Source organism: Lissotriton vulgaris, chromosome 10 (assembly GCF_964263255.1).
Source record: "Lissotriton vulgaris chromosome 10, aLisVul1.2, whole genome shotgun sequence".
Taxonomy (NCBI): domain Eukaryota; kingdom Metazoa; phylum Chordata; class Amphibia; order Caudata; family Salamandridae; genus Lissotriton; species Lissotriton vulgaris.
This window is the reverse complement of record NC_141698.1, coordinates 771034319-771059071: the sequence shown is the minus strand read 5'-3', so window position 1 is coordinate 771059071 and position 24753 is coordinate 771034319. Positions and strand designations below refer to the sequence as shown.

The 24753-nt window shown below is 43.9% G+C and overlaps 1 protein-coding gene across 5 annotated transcripts in view; it reads left to right on the top strand.

The window, feature by feature from the left end:
• GSDME (gasdermin E) overlaps positions 1-24753 on the top strand; it is a 617497-nt gene that overhangs the window by 436430 nt on the left and 156314 nt on the right. For 4 of the 5 annotated variants that reach the window (XM_086941684.1, XM_086941686.1, XM_086941685.1 and 1 more), the window contains 2 exons: positions 9630-9825; positions 10988-11061. In XM_086941684.1, the coding sequence (XP_086797810.1) occupies positions 9630-9825; positions 10988-11061 (270 nt within the window). Of the gene's footprint in view, positions 1-9629; positions 9826-10987; positions 11297-24753 lie in introns of all 5 variants that reach the window. The other variant, XR_015300706.1, reaches the window with a different exon arrangement.

Genomic DNA, 24753 nt, shown 5'->3' with positions numbered 1-24753 from the left:
GCACGGGTCGCGGTTCATTAATCAACATATTCTGCATAGTACCAGAACTACCTGGCTTACATGTAACATTAGCTGCTGCAGTCACTGCCCGTGTTTTCGGTTTGGGACCCATCATCGGTCCTCGTCTCCGATGCCGTCTCCCCAGCGCTTCTTCCCGTTCCGCCGAGCTACCTGCAGTGCCCCGTCCCGCCAAAAATTCTTGTTGTTGCTCGTAAGATACCTTCAGCACAAGTCCGACCAATTCTCCCGACAGGTTTCGCCGAGGATTCCCAGGTCCAGTGCAGCCGTCGTCCGGGACCCGAAAGAGCCGCAACCAAATACTGCCTCGCAGAATCAGCTGCCGAACGCCAGGCAGCTTGCAGGTATCGACGATACTTGCAGCGGAGGTCTTGCCGCATGCCCCTTGCAGGACCGGGAAAGAGGTGAGATGTTCAGAAAGCCGGGAAATCTCTATCCATTAGTGCAATAAGCGTCCGCGGTAAAACCAGTGCAAATGAGGCGCTTAACAGCGAGGACAAGTCTGCTGTTCACTCGGATGCAGACGCATCCGCCATCTTGCTTTCTCCGAGGAGATACAGCAAGGTTCCTAAAGGGTCTGTTGTATTGCAACTGTTCAACACTCTATCCATCATCCCCTTTGGTTTTGCTTTGTTTGCCCTAAGTTGGTAGTGTGTGCCCAGACATGGATCCCTTGCTCACTTTGCCAGTGGATTCAAGGTAGCCTGGCTGATGACGGCTGATTAGCCAGAAACCGGCCCCAGGATGCTTGTTTCCGGTCCAGGGAAGACCTGGCTTGGCAGTTCGGGCTGGACTGTTCCCATGAGGCACAGGGTCAGACTGATTTGCATATGGCCATGTCTGAACTGGGGTGGCGGAGTGAACTAAAACATGATGATGGATTAAATCCATATCAGTTGACTGGGGGTGTGTGTTTGCAATGTTCAACTCTCCATCCATCATCCCCTTTGGTTTTGCTTGGTTCCCCCGAATTTGGCAGGGTATGCCCAGACGTGGGTCCCTTGCTCACTTTGCCACAAGATTCAAGCTAGCCTGGCTGATAACGGCTGATTAGCCAGCAACTGGTCCCAGGATGCTTGTTTCCGGTCCAGGGAAGACATGGTTTGGCAGTTCGGGCTGGACTGTTCCCATGAGGCACAGGGTCAAACTGATTTGCATATGGCCATGTCTGAACTGGGGTGGCGGAGTAAGCTAAAGAATGATGATGGATTAAACCCATATCAGTTGACTGGGGGCGAGTGTTTGCAATGTTCAACACTCCATCCATCATCCCCTTTAGGTTTGCTTGGTTCGCCCTAAGTTGGCAGGGTATGCCCAGAAGTGGGTCCCTTGCTCACTTTGCCACTGGATTCAAGCTAGCCTGGCTGATTAGCCAGAAACCAGTCCCAGGATGCTTGATTCTGGTCCAGGGAAGACTTGGCTTGGCAGTTCGGGCTGGACTGTTCCCATGAGGCACAGGGTCAGACTGATTTACATATGGCCATGTCTGCACTGGGATGATGGAGTGACCTAAAGAAGATGATGGATTAAACCTCGATCAGTTGACTGCAGTGAGTGTTTGCAATGATCAACACTCCGTCCATCATCCCCTTTGGTTGGACCTGCTCCCCCATGCATTTTGCTGTTCTAACATGGGACTTATAGTTAGCATTGCCTTTTCACTTGCTATCACTGTTCAAATCAATGCATAGTTCTTCTGTTTACCGTTAACACTTAAAACAGTTTTCCTGTTGGATATTTCTTAGGTCCCTATGGTTGGAGAATTGTAGACCCTGTCAGTAGCAAGCCATTTCTTGTCTTTTATCCTAATATGCTGATTCTCCACACTTGCACATCCTTCCTACTGAAAGTTGCATCTGCCTTCCACATTAGCTAGTGTATTACCCTTCTTCCTTTCCTTCCTCCTCCTCATCCATTCAAGAAAGTGGAGAACCCACATAGGTTGAACCCTGGGTGCTCTGTCTTATACTCTGTTGATCATACAAGATCAGTTGGAGCTGGAGCTAAAAAGGAAAAGTAGTGACCAAGCAAACTATTTTACATTGGGTTTCCCCGAATGAACATCTGTTATTCTTTGGCTAAGAAGGTCTCCTCAGATGGCATTCATGCTCACTCTGCTAGGTTTGTGACTGCTTCAAATGCTTTCACCAGTATTGTTTATTTGTCCAAAACCAAGTTATTTTTTTTTAATTTTTTTTATTTGCAATAAACGAAAAAAGTAACACATTACAATACACATTGCAGAGTAGGTTTTAGAAATAAAGTGAAAAAAAAACATTACTGAAAGATAACTTTGCACATCCATATAGATAATCTGATGATAAGCACTAAAGTAGCGGTTTTAGAACATAAAAAATCGATATCGACCAGGGGATAATAAACAATAATCCTAAAGAAAAAAGACACACATCAATCAATACCCAGTAACGCAATGAATCTTTAGCCAACCCATTCAGCCACCGGTGCCCAGATTCTAGTTGCCAATAACCGGCTCCTCCCACCTTTGCCCGAAAACACAGAAAATTCTAGCCGATGGAGGGCTAGCAATCTCGCTCGCCATTGTGCAAACGTCGGGGCTTCAGCAGATAACCACTGAGAGGTGATACACAGACGTGCCTGGGACATAGCAATGAATAGCAGAGCTGATTTGTAGAATGAATGGGTACCAGCTGAGCTATTGCCCACGTCAACCCCGAATATTACTAATGCAGGGGTCACTAAGCAGCTTATCTTGAGTATGGAATTGATAAAATGCTCAATATCATCAAAAAACCCTACAAGTACTGGGCAGGCATAGAACATATGTATCATGTCTGCGGTCGATGAATGGCAGTGAGCACAAGTGATGCCCTTACTAGCACCCCATTTTGCGATCTTCATTGGTGTATAGTACAGGTCTAACATGGCCATATAGCTTTGTGTCTTCAATGAACCTGATGCGATGACCTTACTAGCAAATTCCATTACCAGGGCTAAGTCAATACCTGTCCGACCTAATTTGGTTTCCCACTTGGCACTTTGTACTAATAAGTCGTCCGGAAAAGTTGACACTATATATTGATAAAGTGCCCCTATTCTACTTCTTTTCAGAATCATCTCAGTAATTGGTAACTTATCAAGTATAACTGATGAGGTCTTCAGTTGTTTGTACACAAAGCTTTGTATTTGTAAATATTTTTAAAAATCGCGCGGGGGTAGTTTATATTTATTCCTAATATTGCTGTATACTAAGATTTGCCCATCTTCTACCAGTCACCCAGCATATAGACACCCTTCCTTTGCCAGCCAAGTATTACATGGTCTTGAAATATACTAGGAAACACTCTACTACTTTTAAATGGCGTATAGAAATTCAAATTCGAAATATTTAATTTCTTCCTAATCTTCCGCCAGATAGAGCACGCAGCAATCAATACTTTGAAGCGTGTCCTTTTGTAGTAGCTAGGCTCCAAAATTTCCAACAGTATACCCTTAGCAGCTTCACCTAGCCCTATCTCGTATATAGTAGGTTGATTGGATATAGGTACATGCGCCCTATCGCCACATATCAACACTCCCATAGTTTGTAACATTGCTGCCCAATAATAGATAACTAGGCTGGGAACCGCCCAGCCCCCCCGATCTCGAGGAAGATACATCCACTTAGCTGCTCGTCGTGGTCATCTATATCCCCACAAAAACCTACTACAAACCCTCTCTGCCTTAATCAAGCTGTTTTGAGAAAATAACAAAGGAACGGTTCTAAACAAATATAAAAATTTCGGGAGGACTATCATTTTCAGGACACTACAGCGGCCATATAAAGATAGATGTACGTTGTCGAGTCTCTCCAGTTTGGTGTTGAAACACCTCAACGTCCAAAACCAAGTTCAAACAAAGATTATTTCTTGGTAACATGGAGCCTGGAAATAGATATTCGATCAAAATCACATTCATTATGTTTTTCTTACTTCAAGTTATGTTGCAAACGTTTTATCACCCTCTTTCCGATAGATGTATGGGTGAAATTCATGATTGGACATTGTTTTCTCAATGGAATATTGGTCTACAACTTATGAACTCCTAACAGCAGCTTACCTCCACCTCTCTCCCACTACTGTGGTAGACCTCCTCTTGCACTCCTCAGTTAATCTGTTTGTTTGTTTGTTTCAACTTTATTTCGGCTAACTTTAGCCATAAGAGCACAGAGTAAAACATTACATGCTATTATCTCCATAGGCCGATTACAAAAATGTGGGGCAGAAGCAATATACAATTTGTCAGCTTTGTAAAATATGCCCTAAAACATACGAGCTACTATCATAAATATAATAAAAATGTATCTAAAAGCCAGTTATTAAAACATATTACACAACAATTAATATACACAGATCAAGAGTCAATAAAATTAGATCAATTGCACTATAATTTTAGCCCAGCCTTATTTCTGATCAGGAAAACATTATATAAGAACCTAGATGTACAGAACACTACCACCTGTGTGGTATTTGACCTCAGTATACGTTCGGCTTCTTTGCATGACCTAACACCCATATTCCTGCATAGAAGTCTAATCCATCGAACCCTAGGCAACTTGTATGACGGGCAAAAGAAGAGTAGATGGATGTCATCCTCCTTCGCCTTCTGCGTACAAAAAGTGCATAGGTCAGTGCCCGTGTTTCCCCCCCCCATCTGGATGTGTTTGCATTTATCTGTAGGACCCCGTATCTAAACTGCAAGAATAAAGTTTTTGCTATCGGTGGTCCGATCTCATCCATAAAGGGTTCAAAGGAAACCGTATCTTTGAAGGTTAGAAACTTCTGGGTTAGTGAACCAGTGGATGAGCTATGCAGTAGTGAGTTGTTGACGTACGACCAAAATGCAGACTTTAGAAACTTTTTACAAGAGGGTGTCAGACTCAAGGGCTCATCCCAGTAGTGGGATAACCCTAGTCTGTTTGCCCAGAGAGAGATATGATTTAGCCAGGCAATGTTTTTGTGCCCATCAATTTGCATGATTTCTGTCAGGCCACGTCTATAGTTAACCAACTCAGGGGTGGTCCATATCTTGATCCAATACAGTAGGGGCCTTAAAATAGCTTGATGGTCTGTACGTTTAATGGCAACATCCAAAAACACAGGAACTAGGGGGGGGTTCTAGACGGAATTTTTAGCAGTCTCCGTTTGAAATTGTTTTCATCCCGTTCAAAGTTCTTTTTACAGGATTGCTCCCAAATCTCAGCACCATAGAGTCCGGCTGATTGGGCCTTTGCTTTAAATACTTCCAGTGCTGGAGTGATGGCCTTAGATTGACTGCCACCATGTACTTTTAGAACAGGCATTGAATTTTGGCGAAAAGCTATCCTGCTCTTTTCAAGCTGCCCCTTCCAGGATAGCTTGCTATCCAGCATAATTCCTAGATAATTCAAGCTCCCCACATGTTCTAGTTTTTGATTGTTTAGGGCCAGATTTTTTCCTAAAAGTTTTTGAGGGTTTGTGGAAATGTATTTCGTTTTCGATGAGTTAATTTCCAGTCCCTTATCCACACAGTAACTATGGAAGGAATTCACCAAATTTTGGAGACTCTTTGGGGTCTGTGAGAATCTAAGCATGATCTAACACAAGGGACCTAGTAAGAGTCTTGCATTACACCCACAGATGCACTCTCCCACGTGGATGTAAAATGTAAGATTTCTTGGCATTCATAAACTTTCCCAGCATCAAGCCTGGACAGATTCACCAGGTACTAAAAAAAAAGTCATATTCCCTGTGATCCTGTGTCCCCAGAGTGAAACTGTACATAGTGTTCTATTACGCACTGAGGAAATGCAGCCTGATGTTCAAATCAACATTTTGTTTTATTTCTTTCTGTCTCCAAAGCTGATTTTTTTCCCCCATGCTGAAATCCCTTCCCAAACATCCTCACAAAACTACCTCTAAGGGAGTTACTTAAGCCATTTGCTGGAGTACAATTTGACTATTTAAGTGGTAGGAAAGGAACAGTTTGGAGATTGTCATTGTCCAGAAGCCCATTGGTTTGTTTACAAGGTAAACTGTACCTTCCTCTACCCACTTCCCACTCCTATTACAGGAATGACTACTGCATGATTTAAAACACATAAGGGGCCATTTTAGTAGCTTTGTTAATATTTAACTCCACGTACTTCTCTTGTACCTTACGTTTTGCCATGTGTTTAACCTGTAACATTGGCACATTTTCCAGCACAGATTCTTACTACTTCTCAGTTTGATTCAAACCAACAATTACATAGCTCTAAATTGCTCCTATCTGGTTTGTCAGCATTCTTCCTTCAACTCCTGAGCATTCTTCTACTCTGCCATTCTTTCTCCAGCTCTTGATCAATATTGAGATATAAAATGATAGATGGGTAACTGTGAATTACGGTGATGTTTTCTTTACAAAGAGGACCTGAGTGACATCACATTTTACAATAGAGAGAAAAGAACCCTGAGTGTTTCTATTGTCATTTATGTTTTGTTTTGGCTGTGAAAGTCCACCCAGCTACTATCTGGAGGATATTGTCTTGGCCTAAGCCCAAGACCTATAAACCATTGAGCCCAAAAGTTAAGTTGTAGGGGGTATATCAATTAAGGAATTTCACTTTCTGGATACCTTTTTCAAAAAAGTTAACAGTCACTGGTATGCTGCTTCTTTTGGCCATAATTCATGTGGGACTTGCTTGCAATTTGTATTTATAGGGAGTCCTGACATGCTGCTATCGATTGTTCAGATCTTGATACTGAGTCTTGCCTAAAAACTTGTCAATAAAAATATAAAGATTATTAACATAACACATTTCAGATTTGCAACTTTTTGTTTTACAAATATACAAGAGAGGAAACAACAAAATTGAAGCATTGGACAAAACGTCAATGAATTTAGATCATTACTGAAAATCCCCTTTGCCAACTCCTCGTTCATGGAAGAGGAAAAACTTCCAAAGTTTTGCTCCCAATGCGAGGATCGTTCTCACTCTGAATTTCTTAAATTTTAGCTCTCAGTGACTAATACATTGAGATTGGTTCATAGCTAGATCACTTATATGAATAAATCACTTAAGTAGAATTGAACTTGGGCACTCAAAGATTTGTGACCTGAATTAAGTATTTAGGCTTTACCTGTTTGGTCATGTGTATCTGTTGCCTTGAAGCAGATCTTATGCAAATTCCTTTGTTCCAGGTTTCAGCATTAGGGTAGATATGTATAGAGGGTTTTTAGGGATCGATGGAAGCCAGATCTATAACATTCACCTTAGATAATGTCCGCATCAGAAGAGGATGATATGAAATTTGTGATGAGCGTTATTTGGCATGTAAATGTTCTTTCCAACTCCACTTTGACACAAAGTCACAAAGCATATGTGGGGGCAGGAGAGAGATGGTGCTAAAAGCTTGGGATGCAGGAAAGAATGCCCAGCTTGATGGCTGTGCAGTGCTCATATTTGTGGCTCTCTGAAGGAGGCTGTAAATAATCTGAAAATTGGTGTAACAGATTAAAAACAAGGTAACCAGCAGGAAGCTTAAGTCCTCCATATGGTGTCCAGCTAGATTGAGGGTTTCCAAAACGAGAAAGTTCCTGTATTCACTCATGAATGGAGAAAAACTCCAATACTGAGGGGATAATGAACGACCCACGAATACTTATAAAAACTGTGTCATTTATTTCACTTTCAGTTAGGATACCTACAATACCTCTATGCCTCCGAGCGGGATATGTTGAGGAGGATCCTAATCTAAGCTTCCTAACACATTCAAGATTAAAACAGTTTTTTTTCCCTTATTGCCTATTTTAGCCACTTCCACCCTTGTTTTCTTCAGGGGTGATATTCTGAAATGTTTGGCTTGCATGTACATTTCTAAGTGTTTCATTAGGGTATAGCAGTTTATGAGAAACATCAGTTTAGTCTTTAAAGTCGGAACACTATAAAGAAGCTGGTTTGTGCTGCCTGAGTAATCTATGAAAACAGTGACTATTCCCTCTACTTTCCTGAGTAGGTCATAGCACAATTGAAGCACTGTGTTACATAAGGCTCATGAGGAAAGCATACATTTCTAAATCTCAGTCTACATCAGAATCTAAATCGCCACGCTTCTACTATCACCGAACACTTGATTTTTATTCTAGCGTAAAACAAATCAAATTAATCCATATTGTGAAGTTCAGTCTCATCTTTGCGAAATTTTAAAATATAACATATAATTGTCTTTGTTTTATGGTTCATGGAACACAAAAGTAAATTTTCAGCTGGTGCAATACCTTTTTATTTTGCTAATCTTGAGAACGTTTTAGCTTTTGAAAAACAACACACAATTTAATTCTAAGGGCCCAATTCAAAATTTGCTTTTATACTGACGGTTAATGCTGGTGACCAAAAAGTTAATCTTCAATAGTAAATTCCTAGTCCTGGTTCACAGAAACAGAATTGGTGTAATTCTACCATCGTAAATCACATTTGCAAATTCATAAATTTCGGCTTTTTGTGGGTATTATGCAATTATAAATGTATATTTACATCTACGTGATATTTCTGTAGCGCAAACCTAGAAAAAAGCAAGCTGATATTTATGATTACATTAGATTTCTCATTAATGCAGGTTTATGGGTTTTCCAAAGTGGCCCCAGCACCACAAATAAGTGAAGACCGTCAAATGAACACCCTCAAACAGATAAAACCTCTTTCTAAGAGATTCCCAAACAAAAAACACATGTATTTACTATTGATGAAGGCAGGTGTACATGTGTTCTCATGTTCAAAATGGGTAATTTTATGGGGATGTAATGGAAGAAGTTCCTCCATGGGAGAAACAAAAAAAGGTTCCATGTGCAAAAGCTAATTTGTGTCATAAGCCTGTACACAGAATTTTCCAGTAGGGAAATTTTTCATACGAATGTTTTACACATGTGAGTGCTCCTTAAAAAACGAAGATTAAACGTCTTTTTTCAGAACTTCTGTGATATTTTTTGTGAATCCTTGATAGTTGCTACACACTAGCAGTAACTCTACCGAAGAGTGGTGTGGCTCACTGGTTAGAGGTGGCAGACCCGGAAGCAGAGGTCGGCCCGGGACCAGGGTTCGATTCCCGAAGCGGCAGGGTCTTGGGCCATGGTCAGCGGACTCGATAATTCTCACCTCGGTGCCTACTCCAACCATGGGTGCCACTCAGCAACTCTGGGCAATAGCTTGCTTAATCTCTACTAACGGCCCCATCAGCGACGGGGATGCTTGTCTTCACCTTGGAGATGCCCAGGAGGGACCATCTCACAGGGAAAGCTAGGATGGGTTCCCCAGCGGTATACAGCGCCGGGACGCCCCTTTGCTGGTGCAGCTGTGCGCTTTACAAGTATACGACATTTATGACATAATGTCCACTTTTGTCCTCTCGCTCTTTGTCATTCAGATTCGATGTACTTTCCCATTTATCTTTGTACCATAAATACATATTTGAAACACTACTTGTATTTAAAGAGTGGTAGGTTTACTGGTAGGTGATCAGTAGGCTCTTGTAAACTTCCTCAAAAAAACTGTTGCATTGCTAGGTCCCTTTGCTAGCATTATTGACCCAATTTTACTTGTGTTTTTAACACCCAACATGTATATTTTCTTTTGGCAGATGGATGATATCTGTGCAGGTGTGCAGCCAAATCTGACAGATTTAAAGGAATTGAAACCCTCACAGCAACAGAAAGTAATAGACTTCCTGCTCTTTGTTGGATACCGTGTAGAGAATGAGACACTGTTGCCACAGTTCCAGCAGCAGTCAGAGGAACTCATTGCAGCTGCACATTTCCTCATCAGTGCTTTGGATGGTAAAAATAACTAGCTTTCACCTTTTATGTCACGCGAGAGAAATATGTGATACTGTACACTGCGATTGTACATTATGCGGAAATTACAAATTACTCAGGAGTTTCATGACCCTTTCATGGCATAATGCCAAGCAATAAGTGCCTTTATAAGTAACTCTATACTTACAACGATCTATAGGCCAGATTTACTATCACACATAGTTTGCAAAAAGTGGTGTTAAATTGCTCACCAAACTTTTTTCAACCAGTTTCGGAAGCATTGGCAAAGCCAATAGGTCTGCCATTATAATCTAATTGTCAAACTTTGACTTTGTCAATGTTTATTTCTTAAGCACAAAAAAAAGTTATAAAATAAAAGAAACTAAATACTGGAGGAAAGGCAAACGCTTATCTCAAGGTACTTTAAAATTGTACTCTGAATTCAATACTGAATTGCAATTTGTCATTAAGTCCCAAACGTCAGTCAATGAAAGTCATTCAATGACTTGCCCTTGGCCAAAAGGATATAGTTTAAGATTTCTAAAACGATTCTCTGCTAAAGAATTGCAGCTTTGTCCAAAATCTGGCTTTTCGTGTACATTTATATTTGAAATGCTCTTGTGGCTGTACAGTTGTAAAATAAGTTTGTACTTCATAATCACCTTTGGAAAAAGGGAGCCACTTACCCTTCATTTTATTGAAAAATTTAATCAGGAAACGTTTTCTAATTGATCGGATAACCTGGATACTCCAGAGATCCCCTCGGTTGAATGCATTTATTCTTTTTTCTGGGCATGTCCTTTTTTTTTTTGTGCGTGAATGAGTTACAGAACCTATGGATGTTTACTTTATGCAACAAGCTGTTGGGTCCTTCAGTGCTCTACAGGTAGGTGTGAAGCACTGTTCAAGAAGTTGATATTAATTAGACAATATCAACTCCTGGAGGTATTTGTTTCTATATTTGCGGTGCTGGAAGTAGAAATATGGCATCTTCAGTGAAGAAAGATAACATTCTCACCCTAGGTTAGGGAAATAAGAATTATATTCTTTCCCTGTTTGCTATTTACCATTATCCTATCGGTGTTTTTTGCAATATTGTACTTGAAACTGAAGGAACGTATATATTAAGAAAAAAAGTGTCCTTAAACGTTGGAAATTGAAATCAATTTATTTTCTTCCACAGAGCTGTCTGATTCGACCTTAGCCTTGCTTGGTGTTTGTTGCGATCTGCAGGTTGTGTCGGCGCTTTGTAATTGGGTAAGTACCCTGATACTTTGCTAATGCAGTGGTCTAGAATACGTTTGTTAAAAGAACTCCTATTAGCATAAACTTCCCAGGTAAACTAAGTTTGTATCTTTTATAGATTTACATACTTAAATCTTCCCAGTCGTCATTGTACGAGTCCCACAGTAACAGTAAAATAGCAGTATTAAAACTTAACATTCAAATGCCCATAAGAATTCACTAGCTTTAGCAACCTTGAAATAAAGCAGTCCTTACCCCGGCGAAAACCCTGTTCGTGTCCTTCGTTTCTTCTACAAGTCTGGAGAAGTGTTTGAATTAAAAAAAAAAAAAAAAAATATATATATATATATATATATATATATATATATATATATTTTAAACTCTTTATTCGTGACTGTTTCAGGATGACATACATTTCTGTACCTTTTCTCAGCATATCACACATCAGTCTTTTCCATTTTCTTAACCATTAATTTTTGGGAGCATAACATTTCAGTTGTTCGTCATAACAGTCCCCGGATGTTTCCCATTTAGGCTCTGTAAACACCATAATCAGGACTTTCATAAGTATCATACCCCAACTGTCCCTCCCTCCCCGTCCGCCCACCCCCTGTCTCCTGGTCGTTCTCTCTTGTACACTCTACATCCTGGGCCAAGGTGGCTCTGTCTATCTGGAACTTGTTAAAGGCTCCAGGTCCTGTCTAGCCCTTGTGAGTTGCACTGGTGCCCGTGAGCCTCGGCCCCCCCCCCCGCTACACGTGTGAGTTCACCCCACCGGGTCCCCTGAACTGTCCAGGTCTGCCTCTTCCAGTTCTATCATCATTAAGTCCCATTCCTGTTCTATGGGGTATTTGCGAAGGCCCTTGCTCTCCTTTTCCCGCAGTGCCGCGGATTCTGCTTTGCCCCATTTCAGCAAGTCGCCTCGCCACATTTCTATCTGCGGGCCCTGGGCGATTTCCATCTCATAGTGAGCACCCTGATCGCCAGCACTAGCGCCAGGTCCGTAAATTTCAGTTGTGCCTTGCATGTTTTGGGCCGTTTCCTGTTCCCTAGTAGGCAGGGTAATGCTCCCTCAGGGATCTGGAGTGTTGTTATGGAGTGCAGCGTGTGTTTGATCGTCCCCCAGTAAGTATGTAACTTCGGGCATGTCCATAGCATGTGAAGAATGTGTGCCTCGTCTTGTTGACATCTCGGGCAGCAGTGTGCAGCGGCAGGGAACATCCTATTTAGTCTCTGGGGTGTAAGGTAAGCTCTATGGAGAATCATGGCCTGTATGAACTGAAACTTAACATTCCTGGATACCCTTCTATGATGCCCTAGAATAACTTTCCTCTCCCCGTCCGTTATGTTTTCACCCGAGTCTGTGGTCCAGGTCTCTCTGAGTGTAGTGATCAGCGATGTTACATGTTCTCTTATACCAACATGCAGCCATTTCACTAGATGTCCCCCGTGCCCATATAATATATGAGATGTACTAATTCGTGTTGTTCCGGTTTGGATATATATATATATATATGTGTGTATTTTCTATATGCTCCGGGATCCCGCACATGGGCGGGATTATTCATAGATTATGACTTTGATGGGTATACCCCTGGATGAGAACTAGGTTTACAGGTAAGTAACTAATCCTTCTCTTGTTTTTTAAAATAATCATCTGTCTTTCTTTTACTTCCCTATTTTCTGCAAAGTTATGAGTCCAGGAGTGTCTAAAACTCTTTGGCAAAGTGTGTGCAGCATTGCTAAAATGTACTAGCAAAGCACATCTTTGTACAGTAGTTCACAGAGGCAGAAACATCTGCATAAGCGACCACCTGTACCTGTCTTAAATCAATCAAAGAAAAATAAGGAACTCCAAATTTCTCTGGGAGAGACAGACCTTTGTCGAACAATCACGAGAAGAAAATCAAGAAATTAGCCTAGTATTACAAAGCGTTTTTTCTGACCTCTTTCCAGTCTGCAGGGGTACTTGTCACGGTTGCCCACTATCCTCCCTCTGATATTTCTCCATGCGATGGAGACTTTAGCGGCGTCCCAGCCCCAATCAGATTGGATCACAGGCAGTGGCATAGCACAGGGCGATCCACCCCTGACAACGTGAGTTTTGGGGGCAGCAGCCTCCACCGCTCTTACCTGCCATCTCGGCGGGGCAATCACCAGCACCCGCCACCCCCCAAGCCCCCCCCTCCCCCCCCACACACACACATACACTCTTCCAGCGCAGCTGTCGCTGGGGCCTTGACTCTTGATTCTTCCTCACAACCGACCCTCAGCCTGTCGTTGCACCCCCCCACCCCTTTCCCCACACATTACAAAACCCTGGCTCAACTCCCTGCCCTCTCTTCCATGCTTTGTAGTTCTGTCTTCCCTCCCTTCTAGTCTTTCTTCCTTCTGTTGTTTTTTTTCCTCTTCCTTCCTCCCTCTCGTTCTCCCTTTCTTGTAGTCGACATTTGGTCCATATACAGCTGCCAGTATAATAGCCATACCACCCAACCGCCCATGCAGAATTACATATCTCCCTTCAGGGTCAATATATGCAGTCTCTTCACGCCAGTCCAACCCTCTCTGAATCAATACTGCGACTCCCCGTGCATAGTTGGAATATATCGCGGAGTATGTCCCTCCCCATCTACTGTGACGCAGCCGCTGTGATGGCTGTATATTGAGGTGCGTTTCCTGCATGAAGCAGATATCAGTGTTGTGCCTGGCCAAATAGGCATGCACCAGTCTAGCCTTCCTGCCGTCGTTCAGCCCCCAAATATTCAGTGTGTGATTATGTGGTCCCATGAGAGACACATGCATGTAACCCTTGCTCCTGAGCGCCGCATTTTGCTATCAATCCAATGCACTACTTCAAAGTGTCCAGCAATTGAATGCTGGCATAACACGAAACAAACAAACCTCCCCTTCCACCCTCCACCCACTTCAACCCCCCAATCAGGTTATAGCATACCTCTCCCAATACCAACTGTGAACCACCGCAAACTTAAGATAGGGAAACTTCCCATGGGAGCAAGGTGTAGCCGGCGGACTGCACAGGGTGGCTGGGAGTAATGTGGAAAGGCCGACATCAGTGATTAAGACATATCCAACATCAGACAAAAATGTACCCCAGGGCCCCTGGAGCCCGGCACCTCGCAGTGCAGAGCTAAATTGCACCAGGTAAGTGCAGAAAACCAAACACGTATGTCTGCAAAGGACACTTGAGCATCAAATAAAAATTGCAGCAGTCAAGCCAAGCAGAAACCAAGACATAAATCAGTCATTGTCACTTAGCCGGTCTCCCGGGCGTCCCTCCACATCTTCGGCATTCCTAGATCTCTTGTCGCCGACATGTTTGGCAAATTTCAGTGCAGATTTGGCATCCGTAAAATATTGAGCAGTGCCATTGTGCGAGACCTTCAACTTAGCTGGGTAGATCAGGGAATAAGGTATCTGAGCCTGCATAAGGATACGTTTGGCTGGGAGAAACTCTCTGCGTGCCGCTTGCACCGCCGGTGTATAATCCAGGTAGAAGGAGATGTTATTCCCTATATACTTTATTTGCCCCTTTTCCCCTGCCAGGCGCAGAATGAGGTCCCTGTCCTGATAATTCAGTAATTTGGCCAGGATAGGTCTCGTAGTCCCACCAACCGGGGGTTTTGGGCCCAGTGACCTGTGAGCTCGCTCAATCATGAATACTTGGGACAAATGGGGGTTGAACAGCTCATGTAGTAAGTCTGACACGAATACCTCAATTTTGAAAATGGCTTGGTCTCCGGAATTCCAGTAATTTGGAGGTTATTCCTTCAAGACCTCGCCTCTTTGCCCTAATGACACACAGCAATTTATCCATTTGTAGCAATTGTTCCTTAGTTTCGGTCTGAAACTCATGGAATTCAGTGTGCCTGTTCTCCAAACCATCCAATCTGGGTTCGTGCGTGGTCACCTGTTTCTTCACAGAGTCTAACTGCGTGGTTAGATTATCTAGTTTTGTGTCTATATTGCGCAAAGCTGGATCGCATTACCAACATCAATGAACGCAGATCTTCTCCGTGGTCCTCTGCTTGCGAGCTCAGGCTTGAGGCACCCTAGGTGTCAGGTTCAGATTCAGTTTGCCTAGTAGCTCGCTTATTTTCAAAGCTGGACTTACATGTCACTGTATTTACTGTTGCTTATTAGTACTTTATTCATGCCAATAAAAATAAGTGCTACACAATAAATTGTTTGATAAGAAGAACTGTCCAAGATCACACAAAGTGATATAAAAGAGTATGAGATGACTAAGAAGGTAGTAATTAATGTCTGAGAATAATCAGAGTTTAAACTGAAACTGGTATTTCTAGTCCTCTATTGGACCAAGCATTCTTCCAGTGACACAGAACATCAGGGCTGTTAGACTGTAAGAGGCCATGGGGTGCAACAGGGATTTTGCGCCCGGGTATACAACATTGCAATGCTCCTCTCTGTAATATGGATTGCATCATGCACTGAATGTGCAGCAGGGCAATCTCAAAGGGGCCGTACCAAAGCCACATGGAAATTACTTTATGATGTGTACCAATGCCATATTACTGATGTGTGGTTTGACATTGCTTGGGGAACCACAAGGCAGACATGGGCTTCTGGGCCCCAACCGTAATTGTGGTGGCAGTTTTAATTTCACACTTGATTGTCGGAGGGCGAGCAGTCAAAGATTTCTCAGGGAGATAGTGTGGGGTGTGTGCAAAATCTCAGAACTCAAGTCAACCAACAGTCACAATAATGTATTGTCCTGCCCACTGCTTTTCTTTCTTATAAAAAAGTACTTTAAACTCAAATCAGAATGAAATACTGCACAATTGAATTGGAATCACAATTATAGGTTTGCAATTTCAGGTATAATCTTTAGTAAAGCCGACAACCTCTTTTGGCACCCTTGCCCCATCTTAGGAAAACCCTAATGTCTGCTGTGCCCCAGAATGAGGCAGGCCTAGGCATTAATTATGCACAGGAGCCCATCACTTCTGTTTAGACTAGATGCGCACCTCAGTTCAACTGTTCTCACCCTTGATTTTCAGTCCAGCAAAAAGTCTTAAGTCCTTGCACCAGATTCTGCTGTGTGCTTTTATCCCTTTTAACTGTTAAGTTGTTATACCGTCCTAATTGTTGTTGCAGGTCTAGTGGTGTGTTGGGTAGAACTCACCTTCCTGCTCTTAGTGGCAGCAGCTTCTCTCTGCAGGAGTCAGTGATTCAGGTCCTGCGAAGCAGCACAGTGTCTTCTGTGGTTGTTGTCCATCGGGTCAAGTGCAGACAGGTACTGAGGCAGGGCAGTTGCAGCCTCTTTGGCGATTCATCAGCAGGTATGCGTCCTTTGGCAGTTGTTGTCTTCTAGGCTGACCGAGCTCCTACTTCAGTGGCAATATGGCTTCTCTCTGGCATTATTTGCACCACTCAACTGACCCACAACGGGCTGCCAGATGAAAAGTCTTATTGTCATTCACATATGAAACTGCTCGAAAGACAGGGTGACCCCTCTCATACCATCGGTCACTCTTGGCCTTTCAGTCATGCTGGGCTTTACTTCCTCGACAGACTCTCCTCCGGCAGATCCAGGCACTTTTTCATTCCTCTCTGAACAGCCATGCTTGCTTTTAGGCACTGGGTGGACAGTCAGCTCTGCACACAGAAAGCACAAACTTTAGGTGATGTATTCTCACCACTGGGGGACAGGCTGTCAGGCAGACTTAAGCGCTGGTCAGACCTTTGAGTACTTGGAAATGCACTCCCTTTCTTGATCATGAAGAACTTGGAAGTGGAACAAAGAAGAATGATTTGGACCCCACTAATATGCACATTTTCCAAACAGGGGATATGTAGCTCTTGTTTAAGGCTCCTTAAATGGTTTGGTGGTTTTCTTTCAAAGGTCATTTTCTGGCTGTTAATCAGACAAAGCTTGTGCAAGGTGATAGCTGTCAGAGCAGGTAGCAATGGGGCTAACTTCAAGTAGAAGTATCCATAACAAGATCACAATGGATTGTGAGATATCTGTATCTGGATGTAATCAGGGTCAGATAAAAGTGCAGCACTACCTCGAAACCTCCTCATCTTAAACATCGGATACTGCATTTCCATCCACACCAAATAGCAGTTCTGAAGAAGAACCAATCATCAGCATTTGTTAATAAGGTCCTTACTGGATTTTGGACGGTATCCCTGTCTCCATCCTCCTCACATCATTGTCTGAATCTTCACTGTCCAGTCAAAGGAATGCATGCAGTATTCTTCTGCTCTCTGTGGAAGCTATGTCAATCCTCCATCTTGGGGCATAAAAAATGGATCCAAATTACATTAGCACTCAGACACTCACAACCAAAAGAACCAAAAGAATCCTACTACGATACATATGATACACACTCACTGCACATACAAGGAATGACAGCACAAGGGTCTCAGTTTCACATAACAGCAGAACTTTACACGAGAAGAGCCAGTTGGGTTGCCTCTGTGTGACACTGTGAAAATGGTCTGGTCATACTACTGGCAGCTTGGCATAAGAGACTGCGTTTTATCACTCAGGACACTCCACTTATCATTCAGACTACGCACTAGCAAGCACACAAATTTTTAGACACTAGGTTAATTCAAGTAAGATTTAGATGGACTGTTAAAATTGCTTCGCCAAACTGATCATATTTTTAACTGTATACAACAACAGAGGACAGGGTTTTAGGTTTGAGGGAAATACTGGGCGCACTGCTCAGGTAACGCGCAGGAGAAATTCTGTAAGGCAGAAGGTGCATGCAGGTAAGGGGCAAGTCCCTGTAACCCCTCAAAATGTGCTTTGAGGACACACTAAATATAATGAAAGCAAAACCTGCTGCACACTTATATATAAGTCCAAGCAAAACAGATGTCTCAATGGACATAAGAGTTCAAATTTCATGGGCGAAGGAGTGGACCACCAGTGTTTCGGTTCCTCTTTTATTGTTCATAGAAAGCCAGCCAACACGTGTTTCGTCGCAAGAAAACACACTATTTCCGCAACTCCTCAGGGCTGTAGGTAATGGATATGAAACCACAGGTTGCGGTGCCGGTGATAATTCCGACCCGGCTCCGCTCAAGACCGGGTTTTAGTATCCGTCCGAATACAAGTTGCGTAATTCAGAAGTACTGTTCTCCAGCGGGTATGTGGAGATACTTTAATAAACGGTGTTGCTAAGTATTACAATCCTCAGGGTGAGTAAATCAGGAGTGTGTCTTTGTCCATGTATTTAAAGCGCGGGCAGTGTAGAGACTTCTAAGGCAAATAGTCCCCGTAGTGCGGGGAGTAAGCCAGCGGCGATGTCGCTCGGGTTTAGGTTTCAGTTCCGGGTGCGGTTTTTAACTGTAAACTGATAGCCTGTTCCACTCAGTCTTGATTATCCATTGGCTTTTATAGTATTAATTGTATTGTACTGTGGTAACTTCTTTTTTATTCTGTTTGTACTAGTGTGCTATCCTGCTATTGATGTAATACCATGTCTGATTTCCGTTGTGTCTAAATTGTATGTTTTATCTTTTATGGCTAATTTGCGGAAATAAAGAAAATGGAATGGAATGGATTCACAAAACATTGTACACTGCCACCGCTGCTTTATTTGTTGAACCCAGAGCATGTAGGATGGTCCAATGCCCACTGTGAAAACAAACTTTTCAGCACTTCCAGAAGATTGACATCGCTTTACCAGTGACATGTCTAGGACTCTGTGCACATGCTAGATTAGCATAATGCAAAAGTCAAACAAAAATTCAGGATGCTATTTTCACCTGCACTGTTACAGTGAGGCCGTGGGTACTTGCAGCGAAGATTTCCATTCGAACACAGGTGCAGAGGTAAAGAGGCAACCTGGGGATACAGCACATTTACGGTAATAGTCCGAAGTCGTGCTCTGTGTCTGCTCCACCCATTTAATTTGCCTCATGGAGCAGAATAGGACAATGCACCCTATTTTATTTATTGTTTTATTTACTTACTTGTAAAGCGCCCGAATCACCCCCAAAGGGGTATCTCCATGCTACAGAGGTGCTACAGACAAGGCAGAAGAGAAGCGGGTATTTTAAAAAAGTTCAGTTTTAAGGAACTTTCTAAATAGAAGGTAATCTGGGTATTGCCAAACATGAATAGGTAGCTGATTCCAGTAATAGGGGTCTAGGTGCAAGAATGCCTTACCACCCAGGCGGGAATTTTTAAAATGGGACGAGGAGCAAGAATTTGACTCCTGAGCGTAGAGGTCTGGGTGGCTGGTATTGAATAAGTTTTCCTGCTAGATAGCCAGGACCTTTACCATTTAGTGCTTTGTGCACAATGCAGCATATCTTAAATCTGACCCGCTTCAGTAATGGAAGCCAGTGTAAATGTTGTAAAAGAGGGAGAGAAGCTGTTCTGGCAGGAAAGTTTGAGAAAAAGCAAGCAGCTGTGTTTTGAACTATATGAAGTCTACTTAGGAAAAACTCACTTGCTGAAATCAGGAGATCATTACAGTAGTCCATGCGGCTTATCACTTGTGCCTGGATGAGTGTTTTTCGTGTGGTTCAGGGAGAAAGGGAAATACCCTGCGTAGGAGACTTAACATATGGAAGCATGAGCCCACGGTGGTTGTAATTTCCATTTTAATTGTAAGTTTCTGGTCCAGACGTATGCTTTTGTTCCTGACCACGTTCTTTGGGACAGGGATGTTGCCTAAATCAGACTGCCACCATTCTGGGGACCAGAGCAGAGGCGGTTCTCTGAATAGCATGATCTCAGTTTTCCCAGCATTTAGCTGTAGGAAATTATTCCTCATCCAGGTCGCAATGACAGTTATGCCTTCCGAGAAAGAAGTCTGAATATGTGAGAATTTTTGTCAAATCACAGTAATAGGTGGGTGTCATCAGCCTACAAAATAGGTGTGAAGCCCAGCATTCTAACTAATCCAGCTAACGGAGCAACTTAAATGTTGAACACAATTGGACTAAGGCAGGATTGCCTTTGGTCAGTTCCATCGTCTGTGATCGGAAAGGGCTAAGATTGATGGTTCGAGTACGGAGGGTGAGACAGCTTGCGATCCACTGAAAGCCTTGTCCTTGAATTCTCTAAGTCTCCTGTATAGAATGTGATGAGAGACCGTGTCGAAAGGCACTGACAAATCCAGCAGCACTAGTAGTACTGCTTGTCCGTTGTCAAGGGAGTGCCTTATACTGTCAGTAACGGCAATCAATGCTGACTCCATACTGTGCATTGGCATTATAATTATGCTTTCCCTTTTCTGGATCAGATAGCAGTGGGCCCACGTGCTTCTGCTTCAGCTCCAGGCTTTGGAATTGGCAAAACCTGCACGTGAAGGGTCCCGCCATGTCAGGTAAGGCCCCGGGAGTGTCATGTGTTTAGTTAATATTTTTCTTCGTCCAGGTTCCCTGTTTCTTGCTGGATGTGTTCAGCTTTTAGGATGTCATATCTTATTATAGAATGGCATTGGTGTTTATTTTTAATCCAATGCATAATTTTATTTATTAGAGACTCTTCGTCCTCTATGATTTTGTTGTTTAAACTTGGGACATTGGTAAGGAAAATACTATACGCGTTTTCTCTAGGACTAGTTATGTATTAGATAAGATCCCCTTAGATGTTGGCTACCTATAACCCCCCAATCTGGCCTGGAGTTCTGACCCAGCACTTCCTGTCCCAACGGTTTGGGACATTTTGTGTATAAATATTAGAGGAATTGTTATTGGGTGCCCCTTGCCGTGAAAATGGGGGCATTCTTGGCCTAGCCTCCAAGCTGGTATGTAGGTTATGGTCATTGGCTGGTAAGGATTGACAAAAGTTATTACCAGTTGAAAAGTTCTTATTAAGAGGAGCCTCCATACGGGCAGGAATGGGGAGAGATCTAGGTGAGCACCTATCCGCTGTTCCTGAGTTCTGATTGCAGGTGACTTTTCCCCTTGGACGTTTACCATTCCCTTGTGTTTCGATAAAATTGGTTCGAACTGTATGGTGTCTAACTATTTCCTTGAGGGTTTTTATCTTGCCTTGTATAATGTATGATCTTTGGTGTAGGGTAACAATGAGTGCAAAGATGTCTGTGCTCTTGGTCTGTGTCTCGATTTCCCAACTACTAGCTTTGACATGGGGAGTATCTGGAATTTGTATTACCTGATCTTCCTCTTGATGAATTTCTAGTAATGAGTATCTATTGTAACAGGGTATTGTCAGAGCCTCAAAGTTTAATAAACTAACTTGGTCAGGTGCCACTGGCCCCGACATTGCGGGGGTGGGAAAACAAGCTTGCTCTTTTATTTTTATTTATTTAATGCGATTTTATATAGCCCGAACATTACCCGAAAGTGTCAGAGCGCTTTACAAAAGAACAAGTTGCGTTACATAAGGACTTTGGATTACATGAGTTGCATGAGAGATACAAACAGAAATAAAATTGCAAATGTACAAGGTGTAAAGTCATTCAAGGAAGAGATAAAAACAGGAAAAAATTGCACAATTACAAGTTGTAAAGTCTGTAAAACTCTCAATCAATCAATCACAAAATTTGTATAGGCAGCTACTCACCCGGAAGGGTCTCAAGTCGCTGAGGGGGGGAAGATGGGGGTCGCTACTCCTCGAACAGCCAGGTCTTGAGTTGTTTCATGAAGGAGAGATGGTCCGGGATCAGCCGTAGGTGAGTGGGGAGGGAGTTCCATGTCTTCGCTGCCAGGTAGGAGAAGGATCTACCTCCGACGGTGGATTTCCGAAAACGTGGGACGGAGGCGAGGGCGAGGCTGGCGGATCGGAGCTGGTGGGTGGGTGTGTAGAAAGTGAGGCGGCTGTTGAGGTACTTCGGGCCCGTGTCGTGGAGAGCCTTGTGTGCGAGGGTGAGGAGTCAGAACTTGATCCTCTTGAGCCAGTGCAGGTTAATCAGGTGGGCAGAGATGTGGCTGCGGTGAGGGATGTCCAGGATGAGTCATGCTGAGGTGTTCTGAATGTGCTGGAGTCTTTTCTGGAGTTTGGCTGTGGTTCCAGCGTAGAGGGTGTTCCCGTAGTCCAGACGGCTGGTGACGAGGGCCTGGGTGACCGTCTTCCTGGTTTCGGTGGGGATCCACCGGAAGATATTTCGGAGCATGTGCAGGGTGTTGAAGCAGAATGACGAGACGCCATTCACTTGCTTGGTCATCGTGAGGGAGGAGTCCAGGATGAAGCCCAGGTTGCGTGCGTGGTCCGTTGGTTTGGGTGCGATGCCCAGGGCAGGGGTCCACCAGGAGTTGTCCCAGGCAGAGGGAGATGGTCCTAGGATGAGGACTTCCGTCTTGTCTGAGTTCAGTTTCAGGCGGCTGATCTTCATCCATTCTGCGACGTCTTTCATTTCTTCCTGGAGGTTGGCTTTGGCGGTGGCGGGGTCGTTGGTGAGGGAGAGGATCAGCTGGGTGTCGTCGACGTAGGAGATGATGTTGAGGTTGTGTTGGCGAGCGATGGCTGCGAGAGGGCTCATGTAGACGTTGAAGAGGGTGGGGCTGAGTGAGGATCCTTGCGGTACGCCGCAGATTACTTCGGTGGCTGCGGAACGGAACGGGGGAGGCGGAGGGGGTAACATAGGAATGGTAGTAAGTATAAAGGTCTTCTACATATACTAGTGGTTATAGTTCTATATACAAAAATAGTAAATTCACACAGGATTACATTTTAACAGCAATTAGGCTTGGACAATTATATAATACATATTTATATATATATATATATTTAAGGCAGTCCAGCAAAAAGAGAAAAACGATCAAGGGTCATCAGGAGGAGTCGTGAGGGAAAAAGGAACGGGATATAGGTCAGACTAAATGGCGGGTCCGGGTCGTTGGTTTAGAAGGAGACCATCTCCCAAAAAAAAAAATGGCAGGATGCACAAAAGTCACCAAAGTCAAGAAACTAGAAGAACACAGAGAGCAGGATTCCATTAGAGGGGGGACGCAGCATAGGAAAGGATACCCTGGCGAGGGACGGTTGTTTTAGATGGTCCGGAGTTATCACAAGGCATTATGTCCTCCACAGGCGCCATTTTGAAGTCCGGTAGCGCCGATTCTAGTTTGACTCAGAGTTCGGGGGAGTTGTTCTTCCAACATTGCCCTGGATTTCTCGCTCGTTTTTGTGTCTTCTGCTGCCCCCAAATAGCTATTTCAATACTTTATCTGGAGTAGGCTGCCCTTCGCCCACTGCGCAGCTCCACGGTCATGATCAGTCCTCCATAACCGAAGGGAGAGGGCTATGATTCACAGCCAATGCTCCCCGGGCCGTCAGCTGCTGGGTCACCGGAGGTGGGTGGGGGGAGAAAGCAGAGACGCTCTCCGGGCCTGGTCCCAGACAATCGCGGGCCGGATTGGGTGTCAACTGCAAGGATCGCACCGACTGTGCATCCGGGCACTCGCAGCGCTCACCTCCGAGGCAGAAAGCCGGCACCAAAGTCGTGGTGTAATTGCATTCAGCTCCATGGGGGAGAGAGCATTGCTCCTCCGGCCGACTTCGCCCAGGGATAGAACAGTATCCTCTCCGTCCAGCGGCGCTTGGCGGCACCATCGCAGCCATCAGCACAAGGGCAGGTGGGTCCCGGTCCGGTCCACCACTGGGCAGAGACCCAATGTACCTTGGTCCTTGTTTACTCCGGGAAAACATCCATTTTTATCGCTCTGTTTGTTATAGTATGAAGATATCTTTTTAGGGCCATTAGATGTTAGGTCCCTTTCGCCAGCTAGGATTGTTTCCACTTCTTCTATTTAGTTGTCAATTGCTGCTAGAGTGCAATTATCAGCTGCTGACTTAGCTGGCCTACTGAGTTTTGCTAGCTTCTTCTTCCCTGTCGCGGCCTCTACGGCTTTCCTCGTACCCATTATCGCTGCTGTATGCCCTTAAGATCATAGTTCCTTTCAGCTTCAGAGTGTGCTACTTAACCCCTTCACTACTGGCGTCAGTCAACTGCCGTCGCGCGCACTACCTTCATAGTGCTGCACACTTCTGTTGGCCGCTGCGGCCCGCCCACTGCGCTAAACCGCTGCACTGCGGCGTAATTGCTGCCGCGGTTAAGCAGTTAATCAGTCGACCTTTGTTGTAAAGATACATAGTATCTAGATTATGAATACTAATCCCCCCAGCTATAACCATGTATTAGAGTCACGGCATTCATGGACAGTAAAAGCGTTAAATAAAAACAATATTCCGTTAATACTGTCCTTCAAATTGAAGCCTCATGTAGGGACAACACCTGAACCAGTTACTAAGAACAGGGAACAATTGTAGCACTGTCCCAAAAGTCTTGTATGGTTTCAGACAGTAAAATTATGTATGCTTGGCTTTGGAAACTGTGCATACAAGAGGATCATGAAAAGGTGAAGGAACAGCAAGTACACTTCTCTTGGCAGCCTGTCAATTATATAATCAAGGTTGACCAGGAGCTAAACTAATTTGCGCACACTGTTAGAGTTCAGTGGGTGACTGCAGACAGCAATGATTGCGCGGGTGGCAGAGTTTTACCGGAGAAGTGGAGTTGTAGACTTTGGGCTAAAGAGGGGGTCCCAGCCCTGTCTCCTCCTGTTGCTGGTGGGCGCAAACGGGCCGGCGCAGTCAAAGAACCCACGCGCGTGTCCCGCGCTGCAGGATCCCGCGTCTGGTTTTAAAGCAGCTCCAGGCGCTATCTGATAAACGCTGTTAGTGGGCGCCAGTGAAGCAGGCAGTGTGGCTCCTGTGGTCCTCCTGTG